Source organism: Schistocerca gregaria, chromosome 6, assembly GCF_023897955.1.
Source record: "Schistocerca gregaria isolate iqSchGreg1 chromosome 6, iqSchGreg1.2, whole genome shotgun sequence".
Classification (NCBI taxonomy): domain Eukaryota; kingdom Metazoa; phylum Arthropoda; class Insecta; order Orthoptera; family Acrididae; genus Schistocerca; species Schistocerca gregaria.
This window is the reverse complement of record NC_064925.1, coordinates 283,025,340-283,043,086: the sequence shown is the minus strand read 5'-3', so window position 1 is coordinate 283,043,086 and position 17,747 is coordinate 283,025,340. Positions and strand designations below refer to the sequence as shown.

General features: G+C 38.9%; 1 protein-coding gene across 5 annotated transcripts in view; it reads left to right on the top strand.

Annotated features, from left to right (window-relative positions):
• Window positions 1–17,747, top strand: part of LOC126278387 (protein Spindly-like) — a 188,767-nt gene that overhangs the window by 136,696 nt on the left and 34,324 nt on the right. For all 5 annotated transcript variants that reach the window (XM_049978480.1, XM_049978485.1, XM_049978484.1 and 2 more), the window contains one exon: window positions 8,397–8,576. In XM_049978480.1, coding sequence (XP_049834437.1) covers window positions 8,397–8,576 — 180 coding nt within the window. The remainder of the gene's footprint in view (window positions 1–8,396; window positions 8,577–17,747) is intronic.

The following is a 17,747-nucleotide window of genomic DNA, read 5'->3' as shown; positions in this document are numbered from 1 at the left end:
GTCCAAAACAACTCTCACTCCACCATTTATCTTACTTACCACAGCTAAAGGATTATTGTAAGCACTCCTACTTCTCTCAATTACAGCTCACGTTTCCATTTTCTGAATTTCTTTCTCCACATCTTTCCTTTTTGAAAATGGTATATTATACGGCTTGAGAAAGATAGGTTGATGGTCTATAAGGTAAAGTATGCCCTGATAACCTTTCACTTCCCCTGGTTTTTCACTAAACATATTTCTAGATTCCTATTACAAATTTCTAAGTTGTTCCTTTTGTACATCATTAAGAGTTGTAGCTTCCCTTACTTTGGAATTTAGTACACGTTCAAAATCTTGATCTTCAGTCTCATCAAAATATATATAATCATCAAACACCAGGTACTCACCTCGGTTCACAATGTTCTGCAAGTATTTAACTTTTCCCACAGTATAAGATACAGAAATTAGTTTTTGCATAAGTATTACTTTTAGATTACAAAATAAACAATTCTTTAGCATTCCATCCAAAACAGTCGCAACTTTCACTCTCCAATCCATACTGAGAATTACATTTTCTTCCAGACTAGATCACTAAGCATCCATGTTCAAAGGTTTTGCCTTTTATATTAAACATTAAAAGTAACTGAGAGTTCACCAGTTTGCTTTGCTTACCTGTAGCTCAGCTCATCTTATCTTTACACCTACAATGGGCATTTCCATAATATTCTTACTATATTGGATTTTGTCTCTAAATTGTTCAGATCTATCACAAATCAGGCTACCAGTGTCAATGAAACAGTTCCTTTCTGACTGATCAATCTTAATCTTAATGTAACGACATCCAAAATCTGAATTATCATCTCTGCTATTAGATGCTTCATGTTAAAGATCACTTTCAGTTTCATTAAATGCTACATCTACACTGTTATTGGAGGGTTTTATCAACTTATTGGTATCATAGCATTACATTGGCCATACACGTTGTCAGGTAAAGATTGAACACACTGGATGAATTCCATTGCACAGCTACCATCAGTTATTACAGAAGGAACCCAAAATATGTTACTTTCAAAATTACATTTCCTACTTAGATCTTCTTAAAACCTCATTCCACCAATTTTGATACAAATTTTGACTAACCGCTGCTAACTTATTCCACTATGTACATTTATCTACATTATCATCAATATGGTCTCAAACAAATTTCGAAATGTTTTCACCATTATTCTCTAGGCTTACAGATAAGTCACCTGTACTGTTAAGATCATTACTCTGCATGACATTAATGAAAAACTGCTTCGACTGGACTGGTGTTCCATGACTCTCACATCATCACAAACATCACTTATCTTACCTGTATTCACAAATAACTCTGAAACATCATAATTATTAAACCCTACAAATACCTGCTGCTCATCATCATCATTATATTCTTCCAAAATTACTTCATCAGCAACATCATTAACAATACAAGTTTCATTACCATCAAAATCGCACACCTCACCTACATTCATTTGCAATAAGCTGCCAGCCCCAGACTTACCAATCTGTCATTTCACAGCTCTCATTCACATCTACATCAAAAATACCACCTAATTCAGATCCAGTACAGTCAACACCTGTTTCGCATACATCAGTAACACTGTTTTCTGAATAAGAGAAGAAATCATTAGTACACACTACATCAAGATTCTCATTAGTCTCACATTTTGGTTTGTGATTACTACCTACATCATTATAATTAAACATAGTATTCCAAAACTTTTGTTCAAAACATAAATGAGAAATCTGATGTTCCTTCTGTCCAATTTCAGGAGATACCTGTGCCACATTTTAATACTGTTATTAATGTCCAAATGAAAGTGTACATTGGCGGTCCTGTATTTGTTATGTTTCCTCGCACAAAAACTGTGGACTTTCATTGAGGTGGACTACCGTTTCCCGAATTGTTTTTTTTTTATGAAGTTGCCCATAGTTATCCTCATTGTTCCTTTTCTGCTGATGTTCAAAACTTCTGTCTCTGTTACTATTTTGACCATGATTGAAGTTACCAGTATCTCTATTTCTGGAGTTGTTATGATTGTGATTTCTATCATTACCACTGTTATGATACATTCTTCTTTCTACTGCCCTATGCAGCCTTTCAACATGTCATAAAAATTGTTCAAGACAGTCTTCAGGACCGTATACTTAATCCCACTGCAACCTCTTTGGTGATCTGCTTTTTAGTGCATCAGTCAATGTCATTTCGTCAAATGGTTTTTCAAGAGGAGTTAATTTCTTAAGTTGATTCTTACAGAACTCTTTCAGGGTATCACCCCTATGCCTATGATTTGGACAATTCAAAAATTCACTTTTGATTTTCCCTTGTTCACCTTCCGATCAAAATTTATTTAAAAAAACTTTTTTCGAAAAAACTTTGGTATGTCTCCCACTGATTTATGAGGTGCATTCAAGTTCTAAGGCCTCCGATTTTTTTTTCTAATTAACTATTCACCCAAAATCAATGAAACTGGCGTTACTTCTTGACGTAATCGCCCCGCAGACGTACACATTTTTCCTAACGCTGACGCCATGATTCCCTGGCAGCAGCGAAGGCTTCTTTAGGAGTCTGTTTTGACCACTGGAAAATCGCTGAGGCAATAGCAGCACGGCTGGTGAATGTGCGGCCTCGGAGAGTGTCTTTCATTATTGGAAAAAGCCAAAAGTCACTAGGAGCCAGGTTAGGCGAGTAGGGAGCATGAGGAATCACTTCAAAGTTGTTATCACGAAGAAACTGTTGCGTAACTTTAGCTCGATGTGCGGGTGCATTGTCTTGGTGAAACAGCACACACGCAGTGCTTCCCAGACGTTTTTGTTGCAGTGCAGGAAGGAATTTGTTCTTCAAAACATTTTCGTAGGATGCACCTGTTACCATAGTGCCGTTTGGAACGCAATGGTTAAGGATTACACCCTCGCTGCCCCAGAACATGGACACAATCATTTTTTCAGCACTGGTGGTTACCGGAAATTTTTTTGGTGGCGGTGAATCTGTGGGCTTCCATTGAGCTGACTGGCGCTTTGTTTCTGGATTGAAAAATGACATCCACGTCTCATCCATTGTCACAACCGACGAAAAGAAAGTTCCGTTCATGCTGTCGTTGCGTGTCAACATTGCTTGGCAACATGCCACACGGGCAGCCATGTGGTCGTCCGTCAGCATTCGTGGCAACCCCCTGGATGACACTTTTCGCATTTTCAGGCAGCCATGCAGGATTGTGTGCACAGAACCCACAGAAATGCCAACTCTGGAGGCCATCTGTTCAACAGTCATTCGGCGATCCCCCTAAACAATTCTCTCCACTTTCTCGATCATGTCGTCAGACCGGCTTGTGCGAGCCCAAGGTTGTTTCGGTTTGTTGTCACACGATGTTCTGCCTTCATTAAACTGTCACACCCACGAACGCACTTTCGACACATCCATAACTCCATCACCACATGTCTCCTTCAACTGTCGATGAATTTCAATTGGTTTCACACCACGCAAATTCCGAAAACGAATGATTGCACGCTGTTCAAGTAAGGAAAACGTCACCATTTTAAGTATTTAAAACAATTCTCATTCTCGCTGCTGGCGGTAAAATTCCATCTGCCGTACGGTGCTGCCATCTCTGGGACGTATTGACAATGAACGCGGCCTCATTTTAAAACAATGCGCATGTTTCTATCTCTTTACAATCCGGAGGAAAAAAATCAGGGGCCTTAGAACTTGAATGCACCTCGTACCCATGACAGAGCTTCTCCTTCAAGACATCTTTTTAACAAATTTAATATTGTGATTGTTGCTCATGCTCGACACAAAACTCTCTCTACAGTGGTTAGAAAATCCACTGGATGTAAATTGTCTGGTGGAAAACTTTTGCTTGGATGTTGGACCACACAATACCATTGTTTGAATACAGACTGTTGTGAATGCAATTTTCCTGAACTGTGAATTTTTTTTTATCTAGAACATTCACATTATTTAGCATACTGTTTTCAACTTTTAAAATTGTTTGATCTAAAGTGCTAAAGTTCTGTTCCATTTATTATGCTACGGCTTTCTGTTCAAATATGACATCATTAACATTCTTCTCCTGTTGTAAAGATTGTGCAACTAACTCATTTTCCAAAACAATAAATTTATTTTCTAAGACATCGACTTTTTCATTCTCACTTTTTAATCACTCTGACAACTCATTTTCAGTTCTAAAACCTGATTAATAAGTTGGTCTGTTTGGTATTGCACTCTGTCCATTTCATTGTCCCCCCCCCCCCCCCCCCCCCCCCCCCCCCCCCCCCCCCCCCCCCGCCGTTCATATTTCCTTTAACTGCACTAAATTTGCTATTGTTATCTGTTTTCATTTCTGTTAACTGATCATTAGCTGCACTCAATTTTGCCAAAATCAACTGCATAATATCAGTTTTCAGTTTCTTTGCTTTCTACACTTTCACTTGGTTCAAATTTGTCTGTGCTGTATCCTACAACTTTCACATCTACATCACTACTCTCATCTTTATTCATTTTCGTAGCAATCACACGAGCGCCCCCCCCCCCCCCCCCACCCACAAAAAAAAAAAGAGAGAGAGAGAGAGAGAGAGAGAGAGAGAGAGAGAGAGAGAGAGAGAGAGAGAACCCACCACATTTAGTTTGTACTTACCATTTCTGATGTCCTTCGTTGTAGTTGTAAAGTCCTCTTTCAATTCATCCAGTCCATCATTATTAATATTATCTCGTCACAGTTGATCCGACGTCGTTGGACATTTCTCGGGTCTTCTTTCATTGAGTAATTGAAGTTCATTTACATAAAAATTACAAATACATACACAATTGTTCTTTCTTCTTCTGCAACAGACAAAACTTTGTCATCAGATCACAACTGATGCCCACACTTGGGATCTTGAGGCTTTAATTTTTATAACGTTGCGAGTTCTTGTTGAACTAATAACTGATGAGATTTGCCTGTGTGTTCCTTGAATTTTTTTATTATTTATTAAATATCACACCATCATTGCATTTTCCACATGAAAAAAAAGCAATAATTATATTGTTGTTGACAAACTAAGAAAAAGTCTACTTCCATCAGAGGCATGCCCACTACTACTTACATTCTGCGGTACTCAGAATATTCCTAAGAGCTTACAAAGCACAAGAGTTTACAAACTTTCTTGACTCGCGCTCGCGCGCAGCGCGCGCGCGCACACACACACACACACACACACACACACACACACACACACACACACACACACACACACACACACACACTTGGATGTGTGTGTGTGTGTGTGTGTGTGTGTGTGTGTGTGTGTGTGTGTGTGTGTGTGTGTGCGCGCGCGCGCTGCGTGCGCGTGCGCGAGTGTACACCTGTCCTTTTTTTCCCCTAAGGGAAGTCTTTCCGCTCCCGGGATTGGAATGACTCCTTCCCCACTCCCTTAAAACCCACATCCTTTCATCTTTCCCTCTCCTTCCTGAAGAAGCAACCATCGGTTGCGAAAGCTAGTAATTCTGTGTGTGTGTTTGTGTGTTTTGTTCATGTGCCTGTCTGCCGGCGCTTTCCCGCTTGGTAAGTCTTGGAATCTTTGTTTTCAAAACTATGTAAAGTAGACTTGCCTTATTAAGGGAAAAATCAAACGAATGAAATATGCAGGATAGCTAATTTCTGTGTAAGCTAGAAATGTAGCAAAATATGAAAAATTATATCTTGGTTTGGCATCAAATACCAACAATGAAATTATTATGGTTCACAAACACAGAGATGCAAGATTGGGGGGGGGGGGGGGGTTAAGATTTTTTAAAAATTAACCCTACCAAAGGTATTAAACCCCAACGTAATCTTCTTCTTTTTTATTTATTTATTTTTTTGACTTGGTACTCTGTGTTATGTTGTGTATCGTACCTAATAGTGTTAAGAAAATTAGCTGTGTTGCTTTATTCCTTCATTGAAATTTTAAGCCTTGAAAAATGTATTTTATTCAATTGTGATTTAAAAGTTTGGTAACCATTTTCTCTAACTATAATTAGTTTTAGGCTTTTGGTTTTAGGTGAGAGTTGTAGAAGAGAATGTTATGTGCAAAATTTTGTGTTTCATTCCTGTAATATTACCCAGTCTGAAGATATTTAGTTTACCGAAAATGTCTGTAAAGCCACAAATATGACCCCAAAGCTCAACAAAAATAGTCGCCTATCTGAAATGGCTAGAGAGAAAAAATTTTAAAACCTATTTTGAACTAATTATTTACTATATTTTAACATATACAAAAATCATTGAAATCAAAAATTTTCAGGCAACATGTAATTTTTTTATCACTTCATATGGGTTGACCAGATGTGTGATTGTGTAGGCCAACGCTCATGATGTGGGAGTGAGTAAGCGATTGTCGCTTTTCTCCTCAGTCTGTGATAACAGTTTGTCATTTTCTCCTCATTCATTTCTTTACACACACACACACACACACACACACACACACACACACACACACACACACACCACTGAAAGATCTAAGTCAAAACAAGACCCAGGAGTAGCTGCAGTAGATGACACTCTATTAGAACGACATCAGAGAGCCAGCTGCGACGAAACTTCAATTTGATATCAAGTTGTACGAGAGAGGCGAAATGCCTTCAGACTTCAATGAGAACGAAATAATTAGAGTTCCAAAGAAATTAGTTGCTGACAGGTGTGAAAATTACCAAGCTATCAGTGTGTAAGTCATGGATGTGAACTACTAACATGATTTCCTTACAGAAAAATGGAAAAACTGGTAGAAGCCGACTTCAGGGAACATCAGTTCAGTTTTTAGAGAAATGTAGGAACATGCAAGACAGTACTGACCCTACGACATATCTTAGAAGAGAGGTTAAAGAAAGACTGGGCATGGGAGTGAGACAGGGTTGTAGCCTTTCCACGATGTTATTCATTCTGTACATTGAGCAAGATTAAAGGAAATGAAAGAAAAAAAAAAAGAAGAAATAAAAACTTTAAGGTTTCCAATGCTGAAGAGTAGATGGGTAGTTCACATAACTAATGAAGAGGTACTGAATAGAATTGTGGAACAAGAAATTTGTGGCACAACTAGACTAAAAGGGTAGATCAGTTGATAGGACATACTGAGTGACCAAGGGATCACCAGTTCAGTATTGGAGGAAGTATGGGGGGTAAAAATCGTAGAGGAAGACCAAGAGATGAATATGTTGGCAGATTTAGAAGGATGTAGGTTGCAGTACGTACTTGGAGATGAAGAGGCTTGCACAACATAGAGTAGCATGGAGAGCTGTGTTAGACCAGTCTTTGGACTGAAGACGAGTACAACAACAACAAGAGTAAGATAAACTTAAATTATTGTTGTTGTGGTCTTCAGTCCTGAGACTGGTTTGATGCAGCTCTCCATGCTACTCTATTCTGTGCAAGCATCTTCATCTCCCAGTACCTAGTGTAACCTGCATCCTTCTGAATCTGCTTAGTGTATTCATCTCTTGGTCTCCCTCTATGATTTTTACCCTCCATGCTGCCCTCCAATACTAAATTGGTGAGCCTAAATTAAGGGACACAAAAATGGATCAACTGTCATAAAATATTTTAATGTATTTACAAATGTCTTGTGTAATGCATTTAATTTAAATCATGTAATTGTTTATTAAGCTTAGATAAAGTAATGCCTGTACTGAAAATGAAATAGTTGGGTATATGATTAGAAAAAACAGCTTTACCTATACACGACAACACAAAGATCTGTGCACGTTACACACACACAAATAAGAAGCCAAAGATGCACAAATAATGTAACAATACAAATACACCTCTGTATGCATAAATTTATAAAATGAATATTAGATACATTTTGTACACTGCCTTGAATGTGACAGGTCTGATGCTTTGCTGAGCATCAGAGATAGGCTAGCTAGGTGGTGGCATGATCTCTAATACAAATCTGTGTACTTTCCTATTATCGTTTATTTCTCCTCTTTAAATGCAAGAATCTAGTTATTTTAGAAGTTTTTTTCCAGGTTTATAATGTCTTAACCTCTTCTCTATTTTCCAAAATTCCTGTCTTCTATACATAAATTGTCAATATTAAGATTCGCCATATCTTAATTATTTTAAAGTCTATAAATATGTAAAGCTGCAACGTTGTTAAATCTTATTAAAAAATAATAAATATCAAATAAGTTTCACATTCTGTACATGTGCAGTTTTATCAGTTTTATATTGTGAAAACTGTACCTGTGTTAGTATCAATGTGACAGGTCATTGGCAGCAAATCAAATAAAAAATCTCTCTCTCTCTCTCTCTCTCTCTCTCTCTCTCTCTCTCTCTCTCTCTGTGTGTGTGTGTGTGTGTGTGTGTGTGTGTGTGTGTGTGTGTGTGTGTGTGTGATTTTGGTATTATTTGTTGCAGGCTGAAAAATGTGAAGCTTGGAAAGCCTATTCAGACTTACAGAAGGGAACTGAAGAACTTAATGCACAAAATAATCTACTGGCAAGTGAAACAAATGAGCTTTCAGAAAAAATTTCTGAACTGAGTTCAAAACTGGCTCTGACAGTTGAGGAGTGCAATATGTCCAATGAAAAAATGGAGGTAAGACATGCTGATTCTAATACTTTACATTTTACAGCAGGCATGGATTATAATTTCGTGATAAGGGAAGGAAGAAACTAGCTTTATTTATACAACATGTCATCATGTTTATTGTATTTTGTTACCTTTTAATTAATAGTGTAGATTTAGATGTAATCCATGACAAGTTATGGATGAAAGAAAAAGGGAAAGGAAGTTACAAACTGTAGAAAACAATATGAAAAGGAAATAACTCTGAGTGCAAACGGGAATTGTATAGGAGGCATCGAGTTAGAATTATGGGTCTTTTGTTGGTAGCCACACTGATTGTAATTCTCCAAACACCTAGTGCATTAACATACAAAGCAGAAAGTAAGTACAGTAATAATGGTCTTGTAACATATATAAACTTAACAAATTAGCAGTTGAACCTTAACTGACAAACATGGCACTTATATCCCGAGAAAGTCTATTAACAAAGTTCAAAGAAATGGCTTTAAATGATTGCTCTAGGAAATACTACAATCCCTACATATTGCTCACATAGGGATTGTGAGAATAAGATTAGAATAATTACTCACACATGGAGGCATTTAAACAATCATTCTTCCCATGTTTCATACATGAATGGAACAGGAAGAAACCCTAATAACTGGCACAGTGGGATATACCCTTTGCCATGCACCTCATGGTGTTTTGCAGAGTATAAGTGTAGGTGTAGATGTAGATGTAGATGCACTATCTAGGAGGCTACTGCTGTATGGTGCTCCTGATCATATTCGTCCCAGAAGAAATCCACCGTCTTGTCACCTCTGTTTTGGCTGTAGCAGATTAACCCCCAGTTTCAAGTTATGTAATGTCATGAGCCAACTCCACATTGTGATTGTGGAGCCTTGCAGACAGTAGCCCACATCCATATGTAATGCCTATCCTCCCAGATCTCTGTGCTAAGCATGGATTCTTTGTCACTGACTGATAGACCAGTTGCCATGTTGGATTCTCTCAAGAGCCACCTGGCAGTTTTATACCTCTGTCACCTTCATCCCCTCTGTCAGATTCCTTTGATGAGATTGTGGGAAGCATCCCTGATGCATTAACCTGTTGCTTAAACAGCCGTCCCCTTTCCTATGGGCTCACTCCACTGGCAGCTGGTATCAAAGATTGTAACAGCTATTAAGAATTGCAGAAAGGCTGTGAAAAGTCTCATGTGACATCTTTCACATACCATCCTGATCACATTTTAAGTGACTCTGTACAAAGTCTTGCTACCTAATTAAATGCAGTAAGAACAAATGCTGGGAATGCTGCTTCTCCTTGGGAATATATACCTCCTCATCTGAGTTGTGAGCCAAGCTTTGTTATATACTGAGCCACCAAAGATCATCAGCTGTTTTGGGTGTTATCCATCACGGTGATATTTGTTCTAATGCGTCAATTCATGCTGAACACCTCATAACCCACTTTGCAATGGTGGTGTCATCCTCTTCTTGCCTTGTTACCTTTCTCTGGGGCGACGATGGTTCAAATCTGCAGCCAGCCAGCCAGCCAGCCATATTTAAATTTTCCATGATTTTCCTAAATCGCTCCAGGCAAATGCTGGGTTGTTTCCTTTGATGGGGTACATCAGATTTCTTCCCCTTCCTTGACAATCAGGAGCTTGTATTCAGTCTCTAGTGACCTCTATGTTGATGGGATGTTAAACCCAGTCTTCCTTCCTTGTTACCTTTCGAACACACATGACAAATTGAAGACCTCCCCATATCTTTTAACCTCTGTAACACTGAATTATATACTGAACCTTTTACCAACTGGGAACTGCTTCAGGCTTATGAATCCTCACATGATACAGCAATAGGCCTTGATTGGATACATAATCACATAATTCAACATCAGAATGTTATTCGGACTCATCTACCCAGTCTTCAACTTTGTTTGGCGAGAAGAATTTTCCTTTGCTGTATTCCTATCTATCTTGCTGTTCGTGTGAGAGGTGAAACAGATGACTACTTTGCTCAGAATCATGACATGGCCACAAATTATGGCTCGAAACATACAATTTCATGTGTGGATGAGTAACTCAGAATATATTAGCAAGATGTGATAGTGTAAATACGGTGAAATAGGGCACAAATCCTGGATACATTATGGCTGCTCAGCATTAGTCTCAACTCTCCTGACAATGCCGGTATAATTTTTCTTGTTTCAGAGTTACACCAAGCAGATCTTGAGAGATGTAAGTTGCTGTCCACATGGGAGGTCTGAACATGCAGAGTGCAACTATCTGAGATCTTGCCTTACTCTTGGCGCTCCCAAAAGCTGCCTGAGAGAGAAACACTGTCTCGTCTGCAAAGGTTAACACTCTCTGCTTCCCAGCCCATGCCCCTTGGAGTGAGAATCATACTACTCTACTCCATAGTTACTGAGACATGACTGTGACCCCAATAGGACTATGGTTGACAGGCTTAACAGTGTCCTTGCCGAATTGTGAATCTTACTTCTTCATTTCTAATACACAATTACCATACAACAACTTACTAATCGTCTGACTTATCAATTTTTGTGAGAGTAGAAGAGCCTGGGACACTTGCCTTTGGGTTGGATCACCAGTTGGACTGCACAGCAAAGACACTCTTCCTGGACCTCTGCCTATCCCTTTTGGAATGTGTTGCCGATATATTCCTGAACACTTCCCCTAGTTAGTACCCAGACAACGAAAAAGGAGTGATTTATTTCAAGGACCTAAAGTTTCAGTTACCTGATAGATCTTTTGACTTATGTTTCTCCTGGTTCTACAGGAGTGGTATCGTCATTTACACTGATGACTCTAAAACTATGGATGGTATGAGAAACACTTCAACAGCTCCCACGAGTCCAGATTATCATTTGCTGTCCGGAATGGTAGCTTTTTTTACTGTGAATCTGGTAGCCAATAACAGAGCCCTACATGTTAGTATACTGCTAGTAATTGCAAGCCTCTCACTGTGTGGGAATAACAGTAAGTATGAGAGTATAGTATGTAGACATGTGGACACGTAAGGTGATTTGTGTCGGTTCTCGAGGCATGCTCGGATGGCAGAGGCGGTTATGCTGACAGATCATGTAAAGCATCAATGTGGGTTCAAGTCCCGGTCTGGCACTAATTTTCATTGTGCGTTGCACAGCCAGAATCTGATCATTCGCAATAGCAAATACATTTCATGTAGCCCTACATTTTTTTAAACAGATCTTTTACGCAAGTGTTCTAATTTTTAGTGATTGAAAGAGCAGTTGCTGGGCCTTTAATTGATGCTACTCTCGTCTCCTTAGTATATGTGCTATTGAGGAGCTTCTCTCTGACCTTAGTTGTACTACCTACTCACTTGTCTTTTGTTGGGGCCCAAGCTGTGGATATCCTGGGGAATAAATTGTCTGAGTGTTTGGCTAGAGAAGCAATTACCCACACAGTATCCACATTGACAATCCCAGGTGTGTATTTGTTGGTGCAAAATAGACCTCTGGTGGACCACGGGCCCCTCTAATAAACCCTACACTATCAAGGAGACTATGGCAGCATGATGCTCCCTTTTCTTTTCCGCATAGAACGAATCTACCATCCCATGTCACTTCTGCATTCGTTATGCCAGATTAGGCCTAAATTTTGTCTGATGTGTTAAGGCTTGCTTAGCATTAGACAGTAGCACACGTTCTGGTAGTATACCACCTTCTCCTGGCTACATATGCCAAGCATGGTTTTCCAGATTCTTTGCCTCTAACATTGGTGGATGATATATGGACAGTTAAGATAGATAGTTTCCTTTGAGAAACTGGTTATTCATAGAGGTAATATTTTAAACTGCTTTTGCAGTGGGGACATGGTTATTGGGTTGGAATTTCTTCTATCACATTCTGGGACTGAGGGGCTCTCAATCATACCTCTTGTGCTAGCTGCCATGGTTGTCCCTCTTTTATTCTGTTTTAATTACATTTGGTTGTGGGTAACCATTTTTTCTGCTTCACCCACTTTTACTTTTTAGGAGTGCTTCTTAAATGAATGTGATATCTTAAGGATTCCTTAACCTCGATACTTGTTGATGTCAAAAGAATGGTTCAACAGGGCTTTATGCTTCCTCCGATGGAGTGGATGCATTTTTATATTTAGCAATTTGCCCATAGGTATCGTGTGGGAGAGACAGGTCCTGTCGCATGCAGAGCTCCAGGCCACTTGGCTGGCCTTACTCAGTACTGATCTGATTAATTCCTTTGTCCAACAAATGTTTATTATGATTTCAGCCTTCTCACTTTTACTGTTATGAATATTCTATCTAGCAGGCCTATTTTCTTCCACTCTGTCTTAGCTCTTAATGGGTCGTGGGGGAGGGAAGGGATAAGATTTGGGTGGTGTGTACTCCACCACAGATTAGTGCTGGGGAACCCTCATAGATTGGCCCATCCATATGCATTTACCTCTTTTTAAAAATTTTTTTATCTCTGATATCAGTTTTGCATTAAGTATCTCATTGTTACTACTACTACATACTGTCACAAGCAAATCAAGTTTGTGGCTGACATCACTAACTCCTGATGGACTGTCTCCTGAACGGGGGACTGATGACTTAACTGTTCATTCCCTTAACCCTGTGGTGCACATGTCAACTTCAGTGAAAAATTTTTAATGTTGCTTCTTTGACATTCTCAATCAGTCCGGAGGTGCAAGTGTATGCAGTCCATTCCAGTGGATATTCCCTACTGGTGCTATGCCCTCGGTGCATTTGCAGCATCACGACTGATAGAAAACACCAAAGAAGTGACTATTAACAACTGTCCACTGCGGCGAAAATGTACACCAGCGAGTTAATTGCTACAAACCAACCAGCCAATCATAATCAGGGTTATACACGCCAGACCAGGCTGAAAGTAATTGTAATTTAATACCTATCCTCTGCTGCCACAGTTTTGCTATTATTATTACTTCATATGAGAGAAAAACATCAAAAATCCTAAAATGATTTAGTAAACGGACCTGGAACATGGGAATCCGTAAAGTCACTAAGAGTTCCTGCCCGTGCCAACTTAATTGTTCTGTATACCGTATCTAGGACCATTGCTGTAATATGAGGGGTAGTTATACAGATTTAACTATCACAAAAAAGAAAGTGCCCCCCCCCCCCCCCCTGCGGTACACATCTGCTGTCTGGTACTTTCTGTAATCCTTGCTCCACATTACAGTAGAATCCCCACAGAGGAGCCAAAACAAAATGGCACAAACTGTTGATAAAGAGTAAATGGGCTTTGCTGTTTTGTTTCGGCTGTAGCAGTGTGGTGTGATTCTTTAGTGTGGGGTTACAATGTGTACCTGGACTGCATACAAAAAGATTTACATAATATTTATTTATTTCTTAAATAAGGTTTGGAGTACTGTTACGCATCGACCAAACAATGGAAAATCCAGGATGTAAAATAATAATAATAATAATAATAATAATAATAATAAAAATAATGCGTGGAGGCCCGGGAAAAGAATAGGCCTCCGGTATGTTCTGCCAGTCGTAAAAGGCGACGAAAAGAACAAACCACTAATAGGGCTAACCCCCCTTTTAGTGTGATTAGTTGATTCAGGACACAACTAAAGAAGCCTTGGACAAGTGCCATCATGGTCGGGGACGACGCTTGAACCCTATGCCCGCCCACAATGGTAACGACACTGCTAGCCAACTGGAAAATGATTTAAATCCAAATAGAGGTGTTTTGCAGGATATGCTTCCTGCAACCACCCTATAAGGAAAACAAAGACAGAAGATGAGATGGTCAGATGAAGTTAATCAACACCTCATGTTCTGTTATTACCAAGCAACAAACCTAGGAACCAACACAACTGGATACAGATCATACATGTTCAATTACCCGAAAGTTCCTAAATGCAATATAACATATACCGTACAGTTAAAAGGAAGTCACGCTTGATCAGGATCCACGTCACTTTCTACTTTTTACCAGACATAACGTCTGAGATAAGAAAGAAATAATAATAATAATAGCAATAAAGTAATAATAATCTTACGAAAAGACCAGTATTTGGGTTCCACAAGAGAATAACTGTTGACAGATGCTGTTGTACCTGGTACCCTGCTTAACATTAGAATGAAGTTCATCACTTTGATGTGCTGTAAACTCTGTTTATGCAAAGGAAGTACAGGAACAGAAAGATGTTGTAAATATGTAGCATCTTTCCAGAATACAATAAATATTTCAGTAATTGTTCCCAACAATTGGGTGATCAGATATAGCAGTATTACAGCTCCTTCATTGTCATAACTGTACTTAATAGTAGTTTAGATAAGTGCCTCAATAGATCGATGTGCTTACGTAAGTCTTGAACTAAGCATGTTTCCAAATAAAAGCAAGGAAATTTCGCAGAAATAATAGATTTTCATTGATTAGTTATTCATCAGTTTGATCAGTTTGTGACAGATTCCTACTCAACTTTGAACTATTGTCCTTTTGGAGCTAGTATTTTTAAATTATCAATCGAAAATATTCTAGAATATTTAATTGTGGAACAACAGAAAGGTCTGGTCTGTTAGGACAGAGTGAGTTAAATGGAAATGAAGAAGCCATCACATTATCACAAATCTTGTTTAACATAACTGTGTGAAGCCTGTTCATGTAATCTTCATCAAATTATCTTTCAGAGTCAAACTTATTTTTTTCCTTGCTGGAGCATTAAAATTCTGTAATTTTCATTAACTAAGGATTAAATATCTATCTGCTTTTTCCATGGGTTCACGAGTATATTTTGATTACTCATTGTTATTTTGACTTGTTTAAGGTAATGTTAATTGTTCATTATTATACTGAATTACTTGCTTTAGAGTGACAGCTTTATGTGCTTCTATACGCAGGGTGAATCACCTAAATCTTACATCGCAAATATTGTGGAAGTGGAAAGTGTTATTGATCTGTGGTTTTCACAGAATTAATTGGTAGTCAGGGCTCGTACTGTTGTCCAGTAAACTGGTTGTAATAAATAAGTTATGTGCAGACACACTTTTTTAAATATGACAATGCCTATTGACATTAACAAACTAAAGGCGGGGGTAAATTTGAATGTTGGTGGTGTAAGTTGCAGGATTCTAGTGTGAACCATTTATGAGATTGTATTTTGGAAAGTTTCCACACCTACCTATTTTGGTGCCATTCAACCTGCCTAGTTCTTCGGTACTAAGTTGTCATGTTTACTTACTTGTGCTTTTATGTTCCTTGAGTGCACTGTGACTTGCTAGTTAGTCAATCCAAGCAGTAGGTCTTGAGTGGATGATGAGATTTACCAGTACCAAAAACGATGGCATGTTCATGGTGTATAGAGTGTGTAGGAAGAAAGCAGTTTGTTCTTGTATAGTGTTTGTCAAGATGTGTTGTTGTGGTCTTCAGTCCTGAGACTGGTTTGATGCAGCCCTCCATGCTACTCTATCCTGTGCAAGGTTCTTCATCTCCCAGTACCTACTGCAACCTACATCCTTCTGAATCTGCTTAGTGTATTCATCTCTTGGTCTCCCTCTACTATTTTTACCCTCCACGCTGCCCTCCAGTACTAAATTGGTGATCCCTTGATGCCTCAGAACATGTCCTACCAACCAATCTCTTCTTCTGGTCAAGTTGTGCCACAAACATCTCTTCTCCCCAATCCTATTCAATACTTCCTCATTAGTTATGTGATCTACCCATCTAATCTTTAGCATTCTTCTGTAGCACCACATTTCGAAAGCTTCTATTCTCTTCTTGTCCAAACTATTTATCGTCCATGTTTCACTTCCACACATGGCTACACTCCATACAAATACTTTCAGAAAAGGCTTCCTGACACTTAAATCTATACTCGATGTTAACAAATTTCTCTTCTTCAGAAACGCTTTCCTTGCCATTGCCAGTCTACATTTTATATCCTCTCTACTTCGACCATCATCAGTTATTTTGCTCCCCAAATAGCAAAACTCCTTTACTACTTTAAGTGTCTCATATCCTAATCTTCCCAGTAGATGTCAACCATCTCAGCATTATTCATCAACCTCTTCAACCAGTTAACTGAAAGTGATAGTGTAACACCCAGACGACAACAAAAGCAAATAGTGATGACAGAAGAGGGAGAAATTAATATTCTGTTACTGTTGCAGTTGATCTGCTCATTAGATCCTGCACAACTGCCTGAGGAAGTTACATGTCAGACAAGTGTCCTATGCATTCTCCGTTGACATAGATTCCATCCCTATCACATCTCTATTCACCAAGAGGTGCATAGAAAAGATTATGAGAATCATGTTAATTTCTGTACATGGGCTTTAAGACAGGCTACTCTAGATGTATCGTGTATCTTGTTTAGCAGTGAAGCCACATTTATCAGTCGCTGAAACACGTTGATAGTTCCCATTGGCTTCGGCAGATGGAACGTCATCGCCCATGTGGTGTAGGATAGTGAACAATCAGCTTACAGGCCTGAACGCAAACAAATATCACGGCCTCCTAACAGGTCATCTTCCACAGATGCTGGTTGGTGATCATCTGCAGACTAAGAGCAACCTGATGGCTGTCCAGCCCATATTGCATGAAGTACTACAGTATGTCTTCAAAAATTGTTTCCAATTGTTGGGTTCTCCACAAAGGACCTGTATATTGATAATTTTCACATTGTGGACTGTCTGACAGCAACTAAATAAAACACAATTTTAGTGCCATATGTGTTTCACCTTTATTTTCTGCAAGGCATCTTCAGTGTCCAGAACCACCTACAAACTGTGGGTGACAACATTGTTTTGTTTGTTTGTTTCGAATCCAGGCGAACTTCAGCAGAATGTGGAGTAACTGAACAAAGCAAAGTGGGCCCTGTTGAGCCAGCACGACGTTTCTGGATGACCTTGGTGGGGTCAGTCCCTGGTACAGAATGAGTAGTTAATTCAGACATTTGACTTCGTATGCATGTGTCAGTAATGACGATGTTCTTCAAAAATGACGAACATTTACAAATCCTTTAAACAGAAAGATTTGAAGAGCACATACTATAAACGTTTAAAAAGTTGAAAACATTGTTTACAGCACCATGGGTGCCATATTCATTTCTCTTGCAGTGCAAGCTTCAGGTGATTCACCCTGTATATTTTTTTAGTGTGTGTAGAATGAAGGTAGAGTAAGAATGTAAAGTTACTGTGGGATGGCTTCAGTTTA